Raw genomic sequence first — 23,256 nt, 5'->3', positions numbered from 1 at the left:
ACATGTTTTGGGGCCAGTCAGTCACTCCAAAACTTTAAGTTAGGACAGGAAGAGCAAATTGGTTTATAGCTTAAAGTTTGTTCCTAGCTGTCAACGTTGTTTTCAGGATTAATTTAAGTCTTCTAAAATATTCCTTACTAAGTTTTATTTACATTTCTTCATGTTTAATTGTTGATCCTTCATGAATTTCCAAATATTTATACACCCCCTTTTCTTCAAGTTCTTTTATATCACATTCTTGTCCCAAACTGATGTTTTCTTGGTGCTGCAGTTTTCCTGCTTTAAAGGTTGCTTTTGCACACTTATCAAGACCAAATGTCAGTCTTATATCATCTGAAAAAGTTTTGACTACTTGCAGTTGTCCCGGTCCCCTTCAATAACACACATCACACCAAATGACATTTGACGACCTTTATTAAATTTCCATAACATAGCTTTGATCACCAACTTTATTAATTACAACTATTCATGATATAATTGATTCTAAATACAGCATAACATCCTTGTAATGTTAATCAGGGCAGCGCACCTACTCACCCTGCCCCAGTAAACAGTGTCCATACCTCTACTCACTTACTTTACTTATGAAGCAGCGTCCCATCTTACTTCATACACCATTCATTGCAATGTTAATCAGGGCAGCGTACCTACTCACCCTGCCCAACAAGCAGGGTCCATACCTCTGCTTGCTTCCTTTACTTATGAAGCAGTGTCCCAACTCATTTCATACACCATCCATTGAATTACCTTCCACCAAATAAGCACCATCCTTACCTCAGCTTGCTTATCTATTCAACAAGCTTCCTCCAACTACTCATTTCCTTTCCCCATCTCCTTGAAATGAACATCCAGACATCAGAGGGGGAACAGAAGAGGGCAAGCCTATCCCTCTTCTCCGCCTACCCCCACTGATAAATAACCCTACTCCCCACCAACAAAAAGAGGGAGGGTGGGTGGGTAACAAGTTCATGGCAAAATGTGATTGCTTAACCCAACTACACTGAGCTAAACCTGTTAAGCCCCTCCCCATCATTATCTCACTTCCTCCCAACCCTCCCTGCCTCCACTTAAACCTTTCACCTCCCCACCCCACTTAATTCCTCCTAATATTAACCTAACCCCCCCCCATGAAGATGTCCCGGGACAACTTAGTTTGTTGCCAAACTTCATTTGTCCCGGTCCCCTTCAATAACACACATCACACCAAATGACATTTGACGACCTTTAAATTTCCATAACATAGCTTTGATCACCAACTTTATTAATTACAACTATTCATGATATAAATGATTCTAAATACAGCATGACATCCTTATAATATTAATCAGGGCAGCGTACCTACTCAAACTGCCCCAGTAAGCAGCATCCATACCTCTACTCACTTACTTTACTTATGAAGCAGCATCCCATCTCACTTCATACACCATTCATTGCAATGTTAATCAGGGCAGTGTACCTACTCACCCTGCCCAACAAGCAGGGTCCATACCTCTGCTCACTTCCTTTACATATGAAGCAGCATCCCAACTCACTTCATACACCATCCATTGAATTACCTTCCACAAAATAAGCACCATCCTTGCCTCAGCTTGCTTATCTATTCAGCAAGCTTCCTCCAACTACTCATTTCCTTTCCCCAGATCCTTGAAATGAACATCCAGACATCAGAGGGGGAACAGAAGAGGGCAAGCCTATCCCTCTTCTCCGCCAACCAGCCTGACCGGGCTGTTCCCCCTCCCTTTTACCCAAAATTGTTCAATCCACTTCCCATAAAGGGAAGGGTCAAGCCAAACATCATTTGGTGTACCCATCATCTGTAAAGCACCTTAGAATCCCATCAGAAACCCCTATACCATGCCATCACTGAAACACAGCCTAATGAAACTAAGTAGGATTACCATGACCCCGTTGTAACACTGGAACATCCACACCAAGAGAATACATACGCTTTCAGCCCACTACCTTCAAAGCTCAAATCGCGGCTCAACCTGAATGAATTGACAACCTATAACCACCACAAAACTACAAACTATAACCCCTTGAACTCAATTCGACACCCAATCAAAACACCTTGTATCAAGTCTCACACCCAACCAGCACCCCTTGACCTGGTTCGTGAAAACTTGCCTATACCCAACAAAGAAGTACTGTAACTACCCAGCGTTAAACACCCCCTAATGCAAATCCCCTTGATGAATGCAATGCGGCTACCAAAATCAAAAGCAGAATCCATTACCTTCCAATTCTATGCAGTATCCCATCTGTGGCCTCATTGTGTGGTACCAAAATGACCAGGACTTCCATGGCAACTGCCTCCATCACCTTTCAATTACTTTCCTTCAGATCACCACCAACGCCCCATCAACTTCTGGACCTCTGCCACTTCAGTCAGTACCTGTTGCCAGCTTACGCTCCCCATGTGTAACCTCCTCGCTCACCACTGCTTCCATTTCCTGGTGCTCCCCATGTGTAATCTCCTCACACGCCATCTACAAAGAAAAGGAGAAGAGTAAACCCTCTAAAATGTAAAGAAAAGGCTCCATCTTATGCCCACCTATCCTATGCCCACCTATCCCAAATTACCGCCGCAGCATTCCAAGACCCCATCTGCAAGAAAGAAAAGACATGTAAATCATCCAAAATGCATAACCCCCATTCCCAGACATCTTCAAGGACAACCTATCCCGCCAACACGGGAAGGAATATACCATAACCACTTACATCTATGACGAAGCAGCCATAACTGAAGCTGTGCTTCCAATGACCCTAGCAAATACCCAAGATAAATTTAACTACCCCATCTAATTATGCTTGTTTTGTTATAGGGTTTCCATATTACTATTCCAAACTCAAGTCTGGGTCTAATGTAGCTAACAATGACTTCCTTATTTGATTACCTAACCTTATCCAGCTTCCCTAATGCCTGTAGTTCTTTAACTATCATTACCCAATTAGTTAATACGAGTAGAAAAACTCATAGCTGAATCTACCCATACCCAGGTCCTAATTATATTGCTTTTACAAACTCAAGTTAATAACATGACAAGTTTTTGCCTTAATTCACCTTCCAGCGGGGTATGACATCTCAAACTCACATGTTTGTCAGTTCCTAAAATTCCATCCACTATGACTGCTGCTATTCTACCAGAAACACAATGTATACAAAACTGTCCAAATATGAGCCAAATCTGGCCTTCTGTGAAATCTGTATCACTGAAATATGGTCAATACCCTTCTAAATAACCCCAATGATTTGCCAAGTAGTTCCAAATATAGCTGGCCCCCAAGCATAACTTATTATAATTCACCCTAGTGCTTACCTGACAAGATAAGGGCAACCCTAAATTATTATATGCCATTTAAAAATAAAGCAAAGTTTCCCCATGCTTAATAAACAAGATTCCAAAGGATAACTGCACAAGACGCCTGCTTTAGTATCTAATTGTACAAGCACACACCCTCACCTCACATGTAAAATGGCTGTAGCTAGAAATACTTTGCTGTGTTTCCCAAGCAGTCAGTACAAAACATGCTCATATTACAGGTAGATTTCAAGTCCTGACATACTACAAAAATCTGTACACTGTATTAATGCACAATCTCTCATCCTGTCAAAGTCTGAAGAAAACGGGGTTTCTAGGCAATGTATGGTAAAACAAATCCTGTTACTCTAGCCACTCTACAAATTTAAAAGAGAGCAATATTTAAAATCATAGCTCTCAACCCTCCCTCCCTCTCCAAAATGAGCAACATCAGCCTTCACTCATAATGTGGAATAAATGGGCAAAATGTGAAGGGGAATGCTGTGAAACTCCCCCCATGACAGCACTGACTACCAATGGTCAACCCCCCAATGGCAGCAAGTGCGCATGAACAGCAATGAAAGCCCGTTCCCCTTTGTTGGCCAGAAAAGTCTAATAGAAAGCAAGACAGTGTTTCAGCAGACACCTTGGGGAAAAAGCTTTATAGTGCCCATGGAACAATAACAAATGTTACATCTAGCTTCAATATGTAATAATTAGCCACTAACTTGCTCAGATACAGACATACTTGAACAAAGCCAGACTCGTGCAATAGCTGCCACCTTGAAAAGTTGGCAGAACCTGTTCAACATAAAGCTTCTGAAAACGCAATGTGCAAAACTAAAGCATATATCATTGTTTGCTTAATGAGTTGCCAGAATCTGCCAGAAGACCACAATGAAAGATAACCCACCACAAATGGAAGGCAACATCTCACGACACATGAATCAGAGGCTCTCCGCAACCCCACGCCAGACACCGGCACCATGACCAGCCCCAACACCACACCACTCACCCGCCAGAGGAATAAAACCAGACATCATCCACCTCAGATCTCCCCATCACTGATGAAACTGACTCAGGGATATTCAGAAACAGAACACCACACAAGTGCAATGGCATAATGAGCCCACCGTGCAAGGGAGAAGTGGTTTAGAAGCACATGCAAACTAACCTCACCAACCAAAGGCGTCAATACCCACATCACAATGCCATCCATAAGAGTGTGACAAAGGGCCCAGAACAGAAGCAACTCTTCGATAACGCTTCTACAAACCTAACAGATTATGGAATGGAATCTTCTGCATCAACATGAGTTCCCCGATGAGCATGATGTCTGAAAATCAGATATTTGTTGCTATTTTTTAACTTCATTTCCAATGTTCCACCAGCAATGTGTCAAAACCACTACTCTATAAAAGGCATGAGGTAAAAGTCTGTAGGCAACTGTGGAAACAGTACAGTTGAGACATGGCCCTTACTTAATTCCCAAACAACCCAACTCCGCAAACAGCAATAACCGTTACTCATGCTGACATTCAGCATGTGAAAAGGCCGCTCCACCCACTACACCAAAACACACAGAAAGAAAACATCCCCAATAAGATCAAAAGCTTATGAATCACCCAGAAACCGGACTGCTTGCTGTGTATAGGTACTTATGCCCAAGAACGGCTGCAAAACCAATTAATGGTAACCCACCACAGACAAGAATACTGCTGTCATGCATAAAAGTTATTGCTGTAGCATGCATGTGCAGGGAGCACTTGTTGCCTAATAGTCACAGCCCGCAAAAAGCCACTCAGGCTGGCACTTAGCCCCAAATGAAAATCCCAACTACAAGAACAAACACCATTTGACACTCCCTACCCATACGGCAGATGCGTGTCAAGCCGCGCTAGATCTGAGTCACTGTCCTCCTTCGTCTAATTGTTTAGCCATATCAGGAGTCCAATGAAGGGCAAGAAGTGGTTATAACTAACTGCAACATTCAATAATTTCCACTACTTTACCAGAAAGATACCAATGTAATCGACCCAACAAAAGGCAAAACGGTAGCAAAACCCATCCAATTAAAAGGTATGCCAGGCAACCTCTCCCGAGCTGCCAGTGTACTCCCCCTCCAAAGAAATGGATTCTGCCTTCAGATTATTATTTTACTAGTTTCACAACAACCCTGAAACATGTTTTCATTCCCTTGTGTAACAAATTACTGTTTAGCAAACTATGTGTTCTTCTTGACAGGAAGATAAGTATTACTCAGCTACTTTGCTGAAACATTTACTCTGCATTGCTATGTTAGTAGCATCCAGTCCATTCAGTCCCATGTAATATGCTTTCATGCACAGTTGAAAATCCCTCAGACTGTCTGCAACTACTAAAATGCAGCGTGGCTCTGCCCCCCAAGCCCTAACCCTGCAATACCGAGAGATACCATCAACATTGCAGCCAAACTGGAGCAGGCAAGAGGACTCCCAAAACCATAAGCAATTCACTACTCTTAAAGGCAAGAGACCCAGTATTGTATGATGAGCAAAGCCCTGTCCAAGGTGAGCAACACAAACTGCTCAACCACACTTGCACAAAGGCAGGAAGGACTCATAGAGCCGCACGAGTCCCGGAGCAAACAGGCACACCACCACAGCAACGTTACTTCCGTTACAAGCCATACCACAGCAATTCTACCACATTAACAAAGTTCTGGCCCAATTGGGCAGCAGCAATTGTAAGCCCCCCCCTCCATTAAAAAGACTTTGTCCCGGACGAGTCAATCACCCCTGACAAACCTCCTGTAAATACAAAACATATATAGTTAGTTTTTTTTTTTTAATTTTATTTTAGGCTGTGTGGCAGATATATGAAGCAGAAGGAATTACACTACTGCTTTAAAGTGACAATTACTCTAGAGCAAAAGCCCTCGTGGTACAAACGTTCAGATGTATTCCAGTATACTGGGCCTGCGCCTTTCATCATTTAACCTACCATGCCAGCAAGCAATTGAAAATTCAATCTCCTACTCAGCTACACCTACTGATGTCCTAAACTCTTCCAATCCTGACAATCAGCCAAAGGTCCATACTCACTACCCCATTCCTCCAAACCATCTCAAGGCCTACCTGATCCCCAGCCTTCCTCCGGTCATCATGGACGTGATCCTGCACTTAGCACGTTCATGCCAAAATGTGATTGCTTAACCCAACTACACTAGACTAAACATCTTAAGCCCCTCCCCATCATTATCTCACTTCCACCCAACCCTCCCTGCCTCCACTTAACCCTTTCACCTCCCCAACCCACTGAATTCCTCCTAATATTAACCTAACCCCTGCCCCCCCCCCCATGAAGATGTCCCGGGACAACTTAATTTGTCAAACTTCGTTTGTGCTTTCAGTCCCTCATCTGATGAGCTATGCAGTTTTAAATCATCTACAAAAAGATGACCAGTCTTTACACTTTGTTATTTCCTAGGAGCCAAATTCTAGCCATTAATCTGTTAAGTAGACAGCTTAATAGCTTAAGGGCAAGACAGAATATCAGACGTGACAGGGAGTCACTCTGGAGTATCCCCCTTTGGATTTTTATCCCTTGAATAATAATTTATCCTTTATCATGGCTTAATTGTAAAGTGGTCTGCCATTGTTTCATGGTCACCGTAATGTAGTTGATCAGTGTAGGATGTATCTTATACATTTTTAAGCACTCTTTTTATCCATGAATGTGGGATACTATCAAATGCTTTTTTTGCAGTCAATCCATGCCATACGTAGATTCTTCCCCTTTTCACAGTTCTCCATTACGACTTTATTTAGCAACAGATGATCCTTTGTGCCATATGACTTTCTTTTATTGTCCTTTTGTTCTGTTGCCATGGTTAAGTTTCCTTCTAAATGACTATAAACTCTGCTGGCATCAGTTCCATTGTATTGTTTATACATAGTAGAAAGGCAAGTTATTGGTCTATAATTTTTATTGTAGCTTGCAAGTTCACTTTCAAGTAGGAGTATTGTTTTTCCTGTTAGACAGGGTGGTGTCTGTTTAGGGTGTACATACAAATAGTAAATCTTTGTGCAAAGATTTTAATTCTTTTAACCAGAAGTTAGGTACTGCATCTGGGCCTGGGGTTTTCCAATTATAGGCTTTTCTTAACTTTCTTTCAATATCTCTGGCTGTTATTTCATGCCATTTCACATCCTGTACCTTTGAACTTCTTATACTTTCTTTTACTTCTTCTGTCTATTTAGCATCTTTGTTAAGTTACACAGGATCTTCATAAATATTTCTCCAAAATATATCTCTTTCTGCTTTTTTGGGTAGTCTTTCAATTCCTTTTACATTGTTTCTCAAATTCTCTATAAAACTTTTTGGGGCCATCAATAAATTGTTTATTTTGTAGTTTTTCTTTATATTTATCTGTGTATCTTCTATATTTTTCTGCCTGTGCTGATATTTTTAGTTTATTTGCGATACTGCATGATAGATGCTGATCCATTATAATATTGTCCATTGCTTTTATCAAGTCTATCTTTCTTACTATTTTTGTTGATCTGTTCCCTCTTCTCTACTCCTCTAACAGTGACACTTCTTGTCTTAACTGTTTTCTCTATTTGATACTTCCATGATGGTATTTGATTTATCCCCTTCCTTTTCCTTACTACCCTGTGTTTTTGTGGCAACAGTTTATGTTATTAATTTAGCTGCACAGTAATATATCCTGTTTACTTCTGTTATATTGCATGGATCTCTATGGACAGTCCTAATTGCTGTGTTCATTTGTTTTATTCAACTTCTGACTTTTTGGGTTTTATTCACCTTTTTCAGTCTATTTCCTTCATTGATCTTGATATATCTATCTGTCTCTATTAAATCACACAACTCTTCTCTTAGCTAATTTTCTTCTAAATTGAGGGCACATTTTTGTTCTCCATTTTCTGTGGGCAGTCTGTAGAAAGTTTTGTTGCCTCTTCCTGTGACACATTCTCTTCCGTTTCATCTTGTGTCATCCGTTGCTCTGTCATATAGGGACTCACTGGCCTATCTCCTCAACATTCATTGCTCCAGAGTTGCCACAGCTTCCTCTTCCTTCCCTTGCTGTTCAGCTTCAAGTGAATGTTTATATTGGTTTCCTGTGGAAGGCTACAAAATGGCAACTGACAGGTTGTTTCCCATTCCACTGGTTATTCCTTAATTTGGATATCTATTGCTCTATCCCGCTGTGATGCTTTCTGAGTTAGATATTCTACACTGAATCCTTCACTTCACAGGTTCTTCATAACCTCAGTTTCTATTTCTTTAACTTCTCCATTACTAATCTTCTTTTCCACTTTGCTTCTTTGTTTTCTTATTTTTTGTATTGTAAAGTTTTCCGTGTCCAGATTCCTTTGCCTGTATTTCTATTCAAATATCTTTGGTGCTGCTCTTTTTGGATTAATTAGTTTTGCTTTCTCCTTTGCATAAATATTACACCATATTAAGTCTCTTTTTTTTCCCATGTCCATATTTCTTCTTCAGATGTCTCCTGATCTTCCTGTTTCTCCTTAATCTGGGGACTCACTCCATCATGCTGTGATGTAACCTGTGTTAGATTTTCTACACCAAATCCTTCACTTTGCAAGCATTCCATAACTTCAGCTTCTATTTTTTTAACTTCTACTTTACTAATCTTCTTTTCTACATTCCCTCTGTGATATTATTTTCTTTATTGTGAAATTTTCCATATCTGAATGCCTTTGCCTATATTTCTCTTTGAATATATTTGGAACTGCCTTTTTTGCATTGATTTCTGTCAACAGAGAGAAGGAGGCTTTGTCCTGAAAGAACTGTATTGAAAGAACAAGAAATAAACAACCACACCCTGACATGTACAACACACCAAAAAAAGAAAAAAAAATAGGAGGATGGAGGGAGGGAGTGGCTACTACAACTGTGATCATTTGAATATCTACTGTTATTGTAAGTTTACTATGTTCATCATATTGATCAGTTCTGCAGTAGCCCTAGCTCTATGGGTAGATTAGCCTAACTTACTACATTTAGGAGGTATAAGGAGAAGAGCTCAGAAGCCCCCGAGAATGGTACTTGCAAAGTTTGATCTAGACCTAGAAAAGGAATGAAGCTTATAGTGCTCTGCAAAAGTACATATAGAAGACCAAGTAGCAACTTCTGTAATTCAACCCTTTCCAGAAAGCCATAAATGAAGCCATGGCCCTGGTAGAGTGGACCTTGACACTGCCTGGAAAATTTTTGTTGTGTTGAGTATGAAAAAAGGTAATAGCCTTGGACAACTATTTGGAAATAGTCTGTATGGTCAAAGGTTGTTCTCCTTCTTACCTACACAAGAAAAGAACAGCCAGTCTAAAGATATGAAAGATTAATTTCTGTCAAAATAGTAGCTGAGTTGTCAGTGGACATCCAAGGTATGGAGTATCATTTCTCCATCATTTTTAAGACCAGTAAAGAAAATGGGTGAATAGTTACTTTGGCTTAAAGTAAATTCAGATACCACTTTCACATAAAAGACTGATTAGTTCTAAGAGAAACCCTTTCTCTGTGTAAAATGAGATTAGACTGACTCACCATAAGGGCCTGCAACTCCGATACTCTTCTTGCAGAGGTCAGAGCAATCAGTAAAACTGTTTTCCATGTTAAGAACCTCAAGTCAGTGAGACTAGCTGGCTCAAATGGAACAAGTGTTAGCTTCTCTAGCACAAAATTAAGATCCCAAGAAGGGGCCACTAGTTTTCCTGAAGGCCTCTTAAGTAAAACAACTTTCAAATACATTTGACTGAGAAACCATTGAAAGAGGAGGATCCATGGAACGACATGCTAAAATGGCCGATAAATGAATCTTGATGGAGGATTAAGAAAGGCCATTGGAAAGTAACATACACATACATTGTTAAACCAAAGAACAACTAGCCCTGAATGTGTGCTGGTTATTTTGTTGTTGGCACCGACTATAAAAACTTTTCTATTTACTAATATATGATTATATGATAGTAAGCTTTCTTGTTTCCATTAATACCTGTTGCACAACCTCAGTAAACAGGTGCCTAAATGAAAACAATCATCCAGGTAGTCAGTTAAAATTGATTGGGGTTGGGTTGTATCAAACACCCTTGATCTTGTGAGCAGATCCATTCTTTGAGAAAGCTTGTTGTAATTGTCCCTGGGCATTACCAAAAGAAGGGAGAATAGTGGTTGCCTAGGCCAGAAAGAGAGTCACCACAAAGATGTTGAGTAATTACTTCTGAATCTTCAGAAGTACCTTGGATATCAGTGGAAAGGGTGGAAAAGCAAATAGGAACATTCCTGTAAAAGAAAAAAATAAAAAGGCATATGTCTTCTAGGCCTTCTAGCATGGAAACCTAGAGCAGAATCTTGCTGGCTGGTTATTTAGAAAAGAGACAAATGGGTCTAATAGAGGAACTCCCTACAGATGGAGCATATCTTGGAAGACACCCTGATCTGGTTTGCATGCATGAGTGCCTACCTTGCCCTGTTCAGCTTATCTTCCACAAAATATTGCTCTGACAGAATGAAGGATACCTTTAGAGTGAGATTGTGGTTGGAAGCTATATCTCAAGCTATGTCTGCAAAGGGGGTACTACCTGGTTCCCCCCTGTAGACGTCACACATGACTGTGGTATTGCTTGAAACAACCTGAAGATGTCCTGGGGACCAAAGCTGATTCATAGCATTGAGTGACTTGATCAAGGCAAGCATATTTTTCATGTTTATGTGCCTGTGTCTGCCCTCGGTGCCCAACACATCTTGCACTATTATTCCTCCTGAAACTTCTCCCTAAGCAAAGTCTGAGATGTCTGAGAGGACTGACTACTTTGGAACAGAGAGGGACAAGGGGAGTCTTGAATTGAGGTATATTTGCTGCATTAGCAAATAATTTTTCTATTGACAAACCGTAGCACTGGGATTTTAAAAGACAAGGGATGTTGATGCTGGGAATATAAAGACTTTAGGTACCATTATATCTTTCTCACATGGAGTCTTGTCAGGGTTATCATGAGAATCATAGATGCCATGAGATCCAATATCCTGAGGTATTCTCTCGCAGTTACCAAAGTCTGAGTGGAAAAACACAGACATAGATCTAGATATAGATCTATTTTTGCCTGCTCTTTGAACTGAGCTGTCCAGCTGACACCTCACTTCCTAAGTGAAGGACTGGCACTGGTAGAGTTTTTAGTAGAATCTACAACAGAAGCTGCTGTTAAAAAAATATAATTAGTAGGGCATATAAAACATTACACAATAACTTAGGAATCAATCAGAAGAGTTAGAAAGGATTGGGAAGAGAAACTGGGTAATCAATTCACAAAGAAACAATGGTCTGGCTCCCAAATATGCAGCAGATTTAGGGTCTTTGCTTGGAAGTGTGTGCATAGGTGTTTCTATACCCCATGCAGACTCCAAAGAATTATTCAGGTAGATTGCAAATGTTGCAGATGTGATGGGGATTAAAGAGATAATTGGGAACATATTTTTTGGGAGTGTAATGAATTGTCAGACTTTAAACATTCCCTGCTGATTACTCTGTCAGAAATACTGGGTGAGCAAATTGGTGTAATTAATGAAGTGATTTTTTTTTAACTGTGATACAGAATTGGAATATTTGACTGAGAATGGCTGTACAGAAGATTATAAGTGATGTATATTGTTTGCAGCTGAAATATGTCAATATTTTTTTTCATTTATATAAATGTATGATTTCCTCTGTCATATATGATAATTCAATAAAGATGTTTCTTGTTTAAAAAATGCCACCCAAGTCCATGGTTTTACAAGAGAAAGCAAAAAAACCTTATGTATGTAATATTTGATATTTGTAATATTTGAACATTATTATGACAAATATTTTTTGTGAATGCTTTTGTTATATTTATAGGGAAGTTACATGACCTCCAGCTACAATTATCTTTACATATGTTTTAATATTTCAATGATCTTTTATGGAGACGTGATAGTCTGGTTGTGACTGCTTTTTACAAATCATGTGACATTGTTTAATTTTTTTTAATGAGGGGATAATATGATTAAGTCCATTGTAATTCTAAAAATGAAAGCGCATGACCTTTTTGAATTTCTCGACTGATGATTAAAAGTTATTTCATTGTTTTAATGTGCTTTGAGGCATTTTTTATTGATAGATTTGTATGCCTTTTTGGTAACTTATTTTGTTTGATATTTATTATATATGAATGTCTCCAGAAATGCCTCATTTTAGCTGTATGCAGCTGTTATAAAATTGTTCTGGTATTTACATAACTCTAATCTACTAATTTGCTGTATATATTATATATGAATATACACAGACATGTTTTATATTGACTATATGTGGCTGCTCTAAGAATTTCCTGGCACTGCATACTAAATACAGCTGATTTTTCCTCTGTTTCTAGGAGAACCCAGCCAAGTTATCCCACCAACAGGAGGCAGTACAGTGGGGACAGAATCCTTATCCAATTTATGCCAGTGTAAACGTGAAGAGTGACATGGATGCAAAAGACTTTGCAGGTGTCCTATAATACTACCTGTAATTTCATAACAAACATGTTCCTAGTATTTTTCACTTAAAAAAAGTTTTGCAATACAGTTTATTGACGGTTGGTATGCCAGCAGTCCATGTGTAGCATGTACAGCTGATGCAAGGCTATTCACACCTAAATAAAAATAGTCTGCTCTTTCTGTATATTGCCTTAAGGCAGTTAATGATGAAGAGTTGGTGTAAAGTTTTAGAAGTGCTTCAGGAACGTTGACTACCAGTTACCAGACTGACAGAGGCTGTACATTCCATGACATTAGTAATTCCAGTTGGAGGTCAAGGAATATCTCATATTCCACATGTTATGAATTCACTGTGCCTAGGCTTTTCATTTTTTTTTACATGTTTAAGGGACTGTACACAAGGTACATGATGAAGAATGTGGAAATGTAATACTCTGTCACTGTATTTCTTCTCCCTTTCTCATGCTTCATCTGTATTATCCTTTTACAGATTTTTATTTTTGACATTCTGCTTGACAAGAATAATGTCTTCAGTTCCACATCTTATAAATTCTGATAGCCCTTCTTTAAAGACTCCATCCGAATATCTCTGTTTTTGTCTTACACATGCTATAAAACTATATGACTTGTACATATTAACATGTTCAAGCTTATATTTGTGATGTATTCCTTCATCTATATGTCATGCAAGTATTTACTTCAGCATTTTTCTTGGGGTCCACATACTGCTACTTGTATAGGTACCATCCATTGAGGAGGTAGTCTACAACCCGGTCCATTTTTTTTTTTGTCTCACTGTAGTTTGCAGCACAAAGAGCATTTCTACAGAGTCCAATAAAACTATTTTTATAGCATTATTATGCCCTTGCAAATGACAAAAAAGGTTAACTGCACATATGAGAAGCAGATCCCAAGCCAGAAGTCACATAGATTTGTGCATAATGTCTGCTCCCTGTTTTGACAATTGTCATGACAATACCAAGGTCTGCAATATTTTATGTGGTCCTCAGATACCATTAACAGATGGCTGTAAAAGCTTTTCTAACATGATAGAAGGTTCAGAGTGTGAAGAACTATGACCTTGGCTGATCTCTTCGGCAGACGTCAGACTGACTTTGCACAAGCAAAAACAAAGGCACAAATCCAACTCACTAATGGGCTCAGATTCCCCCCACTTTGTAGCCTTATCCATCCACCCTCATTTGGATCAACAGTCACTGTGAGACTTTCATTGGATTTGGTGTTCCCTAGTTTGGAATGATGGTCTGATTGACCCACACTGAAGTGGCATCAGTCTCAGTTCAGCTACAGTTACAGCTGAACCTGCCTCAGGAAATGCTTTTAATAAGTCTTCTGGTTTTCCAAGAATCCTGTGGAGTGAAAAGGTTTAAGAAGGGTAAAGGGGAAGCCATCATGTCTTGATAGCTCCCAGTGGGTCTTTTTCCTAAGTTAGACACCAGTTAGATAATTTCTGAGCAGGATACAGTATTTTTCATGAAAGTGATCTCTCCCTCCCTTTGCTTTTTAGGGTCTTGTAGATGCTGCTAGAACACAGCTCACAGGTACCAAGTGCAATCAATTCACCCTGGTTAGATCCGGAAAGAAAACTAGCCCAGAGTAGATGTATAATATTTAATTTTTGCCTCCTATTTCCTGCATACACAATCTGTATAATATACTGTTGGAGATGCCTGTTTAGAACCACTTCAAAATACCTGATTTGGTTCACCCGGTCAGAAAATGTCATCAAAAGTTTTAGATGAAAGAGTAAAACTATTGAGCGGTCAACACAAACTGAAGAAGTCAGGTTTGCAATCCAAACCTGAAATACAAACCTCAAATTTCAGCCATAAGTCAGAACTCCCAACATACCACCTCCTTGAATATACTAATGGAAGGCAGATATGGATTAAAATATTAACAGACTAATCAAGCAGTATTTAATTATTCTTGCTACAGATAAATAAATGTCTAGATACCTTCAAAATAAAACCCAGTTTAAGCATAGATAAGTATACTATTATGTAAGATATTTTCAGGTGCTGTCAAGACAATCCTTTCAGTCAAGATCAGGAGTGGAACCAGCCATGGTCTACCAGAGCCAAAGGGACACCTGAAGCTCAAATGTGTCTTGGGGCATTGTTTAAAATAACTAGTTTCTTTGATTTATCAAGAGTTGTACATTTATATTTTTGTTTAAAAATCTTATAAACTTCATATGTAAACCTATTTATCCACAGACTTGCAAGGATGAACTGAAATAATGGCACATTCTGAACTAAAGAAAGGTTAACTCTAGTGCAGAATACAGATATCCCTTATAAACCCTAAATGTCTGAGAGTCTTAACTGTATGTATTTCCTAACTTGTGATAAGTTTTAAACTATTTTCATGTTTTCTTGTTAACCAAGTAATATGAGCATACTTCTTGATCTTGTTCCAAAATCCATTTAGTTCACATTTAGGTGTGGGTGATGCAAGGTTGGATTGACCCATGGCTAGTGTGTTATGATATGAGGACAAAGCTGGACCAACCAAACAGAATGAACAGTGGGTGAACCTGAATTACTGGCAGTTAAATGAGAGTCATTGCTGTTATACAAGGTCACTACTTACAAAGAAATAACTTGCAATTTTTAAGTAATGTCACTGTGTAACAGCTTCGTTTTCCTTTTACAATATTTCTGAGGGCCATTATTTTTCTATATCAGTAGCTACAGTAATCTATATTTGTGAGTAGCTCTAAAAAAACATCAACCTGCTCTGAAATATAAATTACTGCAGATTCCAAAGGGACACCTATGGGACCACTTTCTCTAATAAAAGAATTATTGAACTGAACTTGTTCCTAAGGGTAATTCTCCATTTATAATGAGCATGCATTGATGAATGACCAATGTTTTGTTAACATCTGGAATATTAAAATGTGAACAAAACATGTGTTCATATTTTGAATATTAATTTACTTTTGTTACATCATTTTTATTTTACTGAGTCCTGAAATGAACCAAGACTTCAGATGAGCTACCACAACATAATAAAAAGCTCAGTAAATTAAGCCACCAATCTCCAGAAGAGCCTTTCTCAAGGTAGACCTTTAAATTAACAAGAATTCCATAATTCTAAAACACACACCACTCTCCATGGCCAGGTAGTGTGACTTTTTTGTTTGTTTCTGAACACAAGCACAAAAAAATAAAAAGGTGCTATCTCCTCTACAACATCTATCGTGTATGGCATAAAGAGTAAATAGCTGCATAGTAAAAATTTGATTGATTATATCTGCATATCCAGAGATAATTTTAGTCATGGTGAGATAACATGTCAGTTATCTGGAGACAACTTACTAATCTGCCCTTTTTGCTCGATGCCGTGGCACCATTTTTTACATTATGGTTCACCCATTATGTTCATTCCTGCTCTGAATATCCCTTCTAATGCAGTTGTCACTTGGTTAAGGTATGAATCTTATGAAAATGAAGAGTAGAGGAATATGAATGCAACTTTGATGCTGTGTGGACCTATACCATCTATCTTATCAGACATAGCACTGGAAAAAAGAAGTATTGAGTTAAAATTTTATATATAGTGTGTCAAGTGTTATTCCCCATGGTCTGTCTTTCCTGGTAGCCCCCCTATGGCTTCATCATTAGAGATTGTCATCAACTGCAGTTACCTATTAAGATGTTGACATTTGTTGACTTGTGACAGCCTTAGGCAAGAAAATGTGAGAAATGTCTAAACTCTATAACTTAGCGTCCTCATCTCCCCGGTACTAAGTCTGCATTTGGGCTGCTCGACTCTACACTCGTAAAGTGATCTGGGTGCTCCCTCCCTGCCACAAAACTAAAAGGACAACCTGTACCTAAACCTGAAGACACCCCTGAAGTTGACTGCTTGCCAGGCTTCATAAAGTTTATAATATTGAAGTTATTTATACATTAAAGTGATCCGGGTGATCCTTCCCTGCCACAAAACTAAAAGGACAACCTCCAGCTAAACCTGAAGATGCCCCTGAAGCTGACTGCTTGCCAGTCTTCATAAAGCAAAAGTATTTATACATGTATGTTGCTAATACCTAATTTACCCTCATTATCTGTAATGCTGATATTTGCTTGTTAACCCTTCTGTGTGAGATCTAGCAGCCTACCACAGACCCCTAGCCACTATTTCCCTATAGTCTTTTTTTGCCTTAACCTGTATTCTTTTACACTGGAATAAACTCCCTACCTACCTCTCCTAGTTGCTTTTTCCCTCTGTCCACTAGATGGCAGCATTCGACCAACATAACCTTATACTGCTATAGCCACACCTCCATTCCACATCAACCAATTACTCACTCTATCTCATTACATAGTTATCCCCAAGTGTTTCCTTTTTCCCTCCTTTTTTCCGGCCCTTCACCTGGCTACTACCCCCTTTTATATCCCCTCCCACTAGCTGGTTACCGCCCCTGAATTTACTTATACCAGGTATGAACTGTGGCACCATTTTTAAAAGCTATAACTTAGTGTCCTCATCTCCCGGGTACTAGGTCTGCATTTGGGCTGCTCGACTCTACACTCGGTAGGTTGACTACTTTGTTCTTGTGCTAATTTTGAGGATTTTCTGTTAAAAGACTGCATTTTCCTAGATTATCATAGGATCAATCATTTATATTTTTTTCTTCAATAAGCTAGCGCTGTACTTTGCCAGAGTTTATTGCATCACTCATTTGCTCAAAGAATAGATTTTTGTTGTAACTGAACAAGTACAGGTCCATCACCACACAGTTTCTGTTCAAGTACTGCAATGGTCGTTTGAAATGGCATATTTTACCTGCTACTCATGTTAGCAATTAGTCACAATAGGCACCAGGGTGCCCTGGGTCCGAATAGCTCGCAACAAACCTTTATAAACCTTTATATTTAATGAAGTAGATCGTGGTTAAAGGCCGTAGGTTGTAGAAATGTTTTAATGAAGACTACGTTCTCCTTTTTAAAATAGTTTTAAAAGTACCTTTACAGATAAACCTAGCCTTTCCAGGCTGCTTAAAATGTATTTCTTGTTTAGTCTGCTACGACACCGCAAACATAGTAACAGTATCAGGCATTGTTTGAGGCATGCGGTTTGCATTTATTCTACTAGAATTGAGTCTCGTGCCTGTTATATAAGAAAGTTATTTAATTCTGCTATTCAACTCCCAATCTGCTTTGACGCCAAACAACAAGGCCGTTCAACAAGGGTGTTTTTTGTTTTTATTACCCTGTGGCTAGCGTTTAATGACTGGTAATAGAAGTAGTGGCTAGCAGAAGATAAAAGTAATTCAGCTATGCATTTGTTGCTAATGCCCCAAGTGAAATAGGCGCCTAACTTAAGGCATTTTAGCAAAGGTTTTTGTCTCTTATTCTCCTTTAATGTTTTTATGTTTAGGATAGCCCCTTCGCAATTAGAGCTTGCCTACATAAGGTATTAGTTACATCTTGACACAGATTATTAAGGTTTTCTGTGCTAGCTATAGCCAAGTTATTATATGCTATTGTATTTTTTTTTTGTTTTTTAATGTATTGTTATTTCTTTTATGCCACTCTGTAGTTAATTGGCCTAATATTTTCCTAATGTATAACCTGCCTTACTGTTGACCACTGAAATTCTTATCCCTTTCATTCTAATAAAGAAGGTGTAAAGAACAATGAATTTGGGTTGTAGAGTGGTAGTGTTAAATATATAAGTTTCACTGCTACCTTAAACTGTTTTACTCGACCTCCAACCTCTGCCTTCTCCTACCTGTTCTCTCTATATCATATCATTTTTCCCTTTTTCTACTAATCTCTCACCTGTGCATATCACTATAAAATCATTCTCTAGTACTTTCATGGTCTTTTATCTTAACTTCCCCCTCTTCCTCACACTCTGCATACTCAAAGCTTTCTAATTCAGTGTTCTCCCTTCCTCTCTTACAGTAAAGTGATCTGGGTGCTCCCTCCCTGCCACAAAACTAAAAGGACAACCTCCAGCTAAACCTAAAGATGCCCCTGAAGCTGACTGCTTGCCAAGCTTCATAAAGCTTATAATACTAAAGTATATACATGTATGTTGCTAATACCTAATTTACCCTCATTATCTGTAATGCAGATATTTGCTTGTTAACCCTTCTGTGTGAGATCTAGCAGCCTACCTCAGACCCCTAGCCACTATCTCCCTATAGTCTTTTTTTGCCTTAACCTGTATTCTTTTACACTGGAATAAACTCTCTGCCTACCTCACCTAGTTGCTTTTTTCCCTCTGTCCACTAGATGGCAGCATTCAACCAACAGAACAATTTCAGCCATTCAGTATCTATCCCAAAGGACTTTAACATATTTGTAGTGATTAACTATAGCTCTACTCCCCTTGCTAAACAATTTGGAAATCTCTCTCTCACTTTGCTATATTAACCACATATTTTGACAAGGAAACATACTTTTCCCCCCTTATTTCACTCCAATTCTTCATTTTAAAGCCAAAACTCTACAGACAGCTGATACTTTTTTCTGCTGTACTCACTCCACTCCCCTACCCTACCCCCAAATTACACCCACCCCCAGAGCACTTAACCTTATACTGCTATAGCCACACCTCCATCCCACATCAACCAATTGCTCACTCTATCTCATTACATATTTATCAGTTTGCTCCCAATCTACACACATTCTACTAAATACCTAATCTTTCTCTCCAAATAAACCCACCCCTAACTTGCCTCCTGTAAACCCTTAACCTCCTTCTATCTTCTATCCAGTTCCTCTTATTATGTCTATCCCTGGCATACAAATATACTCTTACTTGCTCTTCTTGCCTATAATTCTTACCTTTCTATTTCTATCCCACAGCCTTACAGGCTATGAATCCCTAAGCTTTACTAAATTTCATCACCACTTAAAACAAACAACCCCTTTCTCTCTTTTAACTTCACAAACCCATAGTAATGTAACATCCTCATCATCCTACCTTCTACCACAGTTTCATAGATTAATCCATTTTAAGTATTTCCAAACCAGAAAAATTGACCCTATTCTACGTAAACTCATGAAACTACCACATGTTCCTCAACAGTACCTACTACTACATGGTGACATTCATCCAAACCCAGGACCTACCATTACCATCCATGATTCCCAATCCTCCCAACCCACCACTTCTTGTACACCCCACTACTACCAAAAACTCTCTTCTTATAGCTCACCTCAATATACGTAGCTTAAATAATAAAATTACCCAGCTTCATGCCCTGTTAAATATACATTCTTTTGACATCCTATGTCTAACAGAAACCTGGCTCAGATCAATTACTAAGGACAATGATATTATCCCACCATGCTATAACATCCTGAGATCAGATTGTCTAAACAAAAAGGATGGTGGGGTGGCAATATTGTTTAAATCTGAATTGCAAGTCACCTCACTAGATATTCAACCTCCCTTACCTAGTAATGCTGAGATACTAATGTCCAAGCTTCAAATTAATGCTAATAAATCCATATACATTATTTGTTCTTACATCCCCCCCAGGTAACAACATTAATACCCTGGAAAACGCTCTTAGCTGGCTCTCCACATCCTTCCCACAAGAAACCATACTCCTTGGTGATTTTAATATTGACTGGAATTGCTGTACTTCTAACAAACCTACTACTCACATAAATCTTTATGGATTTTATTTAACCATCACCTACCCTACAAGAACCCATAAACCTAGCAACAAACAAATCACCTTAGACTGGATGCTAGTTAACAGTAATCCCCAATCATATAAAACAGGCATACTTCCTGATGATATTAGTGGCCATTCTCTTACCTTTATAACTAGACTAAAAACCTCAATTCCCAATCAAATAAACTCCAGAGCTACCCAAAACAAGAAACATCTAAACCCAGTTAACTTTCAAGCAGAGCTTAAAGCTTGCAATTGGTCACCCATAAAATACCTACCTTTTGATGAAGCAGTCTCATATTTTAACAACAAATTCTTGCAAATCCTAGAACACCACACCCCCTCTTGGACTGTTAGAATTAGGAATAAACCTGCTCCTTGGCTTTCAAAAGCGACAAGGCATAAAATGCATCTGAGAAATAAAATCTGGACCAAATGGAGAAATACAAAACATCCAAATGATCATTTACACTTTAGACAACTTAGAAATGTGACAAAAATCCATATTCCTTGATAAAAAAGCTACTACTTAAACTTCAACAAACCCAACATCAAAACTCACAAAAATTCTGGTCAGGAATAAATAAATTGCTTCATCCCGGACACTCCAAAACACCTGCCCCCTCTAATTTGACTCAACATTCTCCCAACCAAATTGCTGATACTTTTAACACATTTTTCTCTGAAACTGTCCAAATATTAGATAATACCTTACCTCCTGTTACCCCACCAAGCTACCCTTGCCAACCAATTTACCCCACCTGTTTCATCTGCAGCCTATTCCAACATCTCTCATACACACCATACTACTGAAACTTAAACCTTGCACTCCATCAGCTGACCTGCTCCCAGCTGAATATCTGCAAATGGTAGCTGGAGTACTTGCCTACCATATTTCCATCTTAATTAACAGAACCATTACAGAATGCTCCATCCCAAATCTCTGGAAAGTCCCACATATTATCACACTCCATAAGAGAGGTAACTCAAATGAACTCTCAAACGTCTGCCCCATAGCCTTACTTTCCTCCTTAGTAAAAATTATGGAGATAGGTATTCATTGTCAACTGCTTGATCATCTCCTCCAAAATCACCTACTAGTGGACTGCCAACTTGGCTTTAGGCCATTCCATAGTACTACAACTGCACTCCTATCATTTTCAGACTGTATTAATAAAAATCGTAACAACAACTTGTTATCCTCTGCCCTCTTTATTGACCTCTCCAAAGCATTTGACATGGTAAACCATCAGCTACTGTCAGATATACTTACATCTCTTTCATTAGATACCCAGACAGTTAAATGGTTCAAGTCCTATCTAGGAAATAGACAACAAGCAGTCCTCTGGGACAATAAACTATCCACTTTGCTCCCTATCACTCTTGGAGCCCCACAAGGCTCTATTCTGGGACCTCTCCTATTTACTATTTTCATTAATGATCTGAATACCTCCCTTCTGCAAACCACCTGTATACAATATGCAGATGACTCAACATTAGTATGTGCTGCCTTCTCCCCTGCTGAACTTCAATCCAGTACCCAAAAAGTATTTACCTTAGTTGAAAACTTGTTCCATCAACACTGTCTCATCCTTAACCAAAAAAAAAAACAAATTATTATTGTTCACTCCCACTCAGAAGTCCCCTGCTATTAACTTCACAGTTACATCTAATAATGGTACTGTAATAGCACCTGACGCAACCACTAAACTTTTAGGTGTAACAATTGATCATAATCTTAACTTTAACCTAACTATTAAATCAGTTAATAGAAAACTTGGTTTCCTTTATAGACTTAAATCCTTTTTTACAGCTTCAGCTAGGACTACTATTGCCCAAACTCAGTTAATCTCCACCCTCCTTTATGCCTCTCCAATTTACACAAACCTCTCTAAAAGCAATATCAATAAGTTGGCAACATCCTATAACAACATAACCAGATTTGTCACTGGTGCCCCATTTCGAACCCACCACTGTCAAAATCTCAAACTGCTGGGATGGCTGGAATTGCAAAGCCAACTTCTTTTCCAGCAACTTACTATCATTCACAAGATCTTGCACCATCCCACAAACACTCCCATACTAGCTAACCTTATCAGCCCATATAAAAATCTTACAACCCTAAGATATGCCAATAGGGTACTAGTATCTACCCTAAACCCCAATAACAAATCTGGGGATTGCCTGTTTACTAACTCTGTTGGTAACACTTGGAACAAACTTCTAAGTGAACTAATATCCCTTACATCTACCCCACTTTTCAAGAAACAACTAAGAATCTTCCTAAAATCACAATGGCTATGCCCATGCACCAGTCCGGACTGGTACTATCTCCTCTTGCCTGACCACCTTTAATGTCCATAACATTGCCTGACCACCTTTGATGTCTATAACATTTATTTCTATTGCTTTCTTTTTCCCTATGAGTTCTACTAAAGCAGTACACTGCCTAGGGAAAAAAAAGGTTATACTTAACAGATCTTTATTCAGTACTTCTACATTAGAATCACTACCCATTTCTATGTACTGTCACTGTAGAGTGGAATTAATCTGCATACAAAAAGTGTTTTTAGCTATGTCTGTTAATAAGTTTATTTTGATAATGATCATGAAGAATTTCTATGTAAATGTTGTCATGTTTGGAGCTTTTCTCCCAGGGCCTCTGCTGAAAATGGACATATATCCAGTCGGACTATCCCGGTTAACAAATGTAAAATAAAGTAAATAAAATAATGTCTCTGTCCCAGCCCCAGAGATAAC

At 38.8% G+C, this 23,256-nt stretch overlaps 1 protein-coding gene across 1 annotated transcript in view; it reads left to right on the top strand.

Moving 5' to 3' along the window:
- The window catches only part of LOC122804254 (cytosolic phospholipase A2 zeta-like), a 1,019,603-nt gene that overhangs the window by 455,730 nt on the left and 540,617 nt on the right, over window positions 1-23,256 (top strand). Inside the window, exon 14 of the mRNA XM_044074015.1 lies at window positions 12,719-12,833. Coding sequence (XP_043929950.1) covers window positions 12,719-12,833 — 115 coding nt within the window. The remainder of the gene's footprint in view (window positions 1-12,718; window positions 12,834-23,256) is intronic.

Source organism: Protopterus annectens, chromosome 6.part0 (genome assembly GCF_019279795.1).
Source record: "Protopterus annectens isolate FY-2018-M chromosome 6.part0, PAN1.0, whole genome shotgun sequence".
NCBI classification, from domain to species: domain Eukaryota; kingdom Metazoa; phylum Chordata; order Ceratodontiformes; family Protopteridae; genus Protopterus; species Protopterus annectens.
Note: the sequence above shows the minus strand (reverse complement) of the source record. Positions and strands in the feature narration are given on the sequence as shown.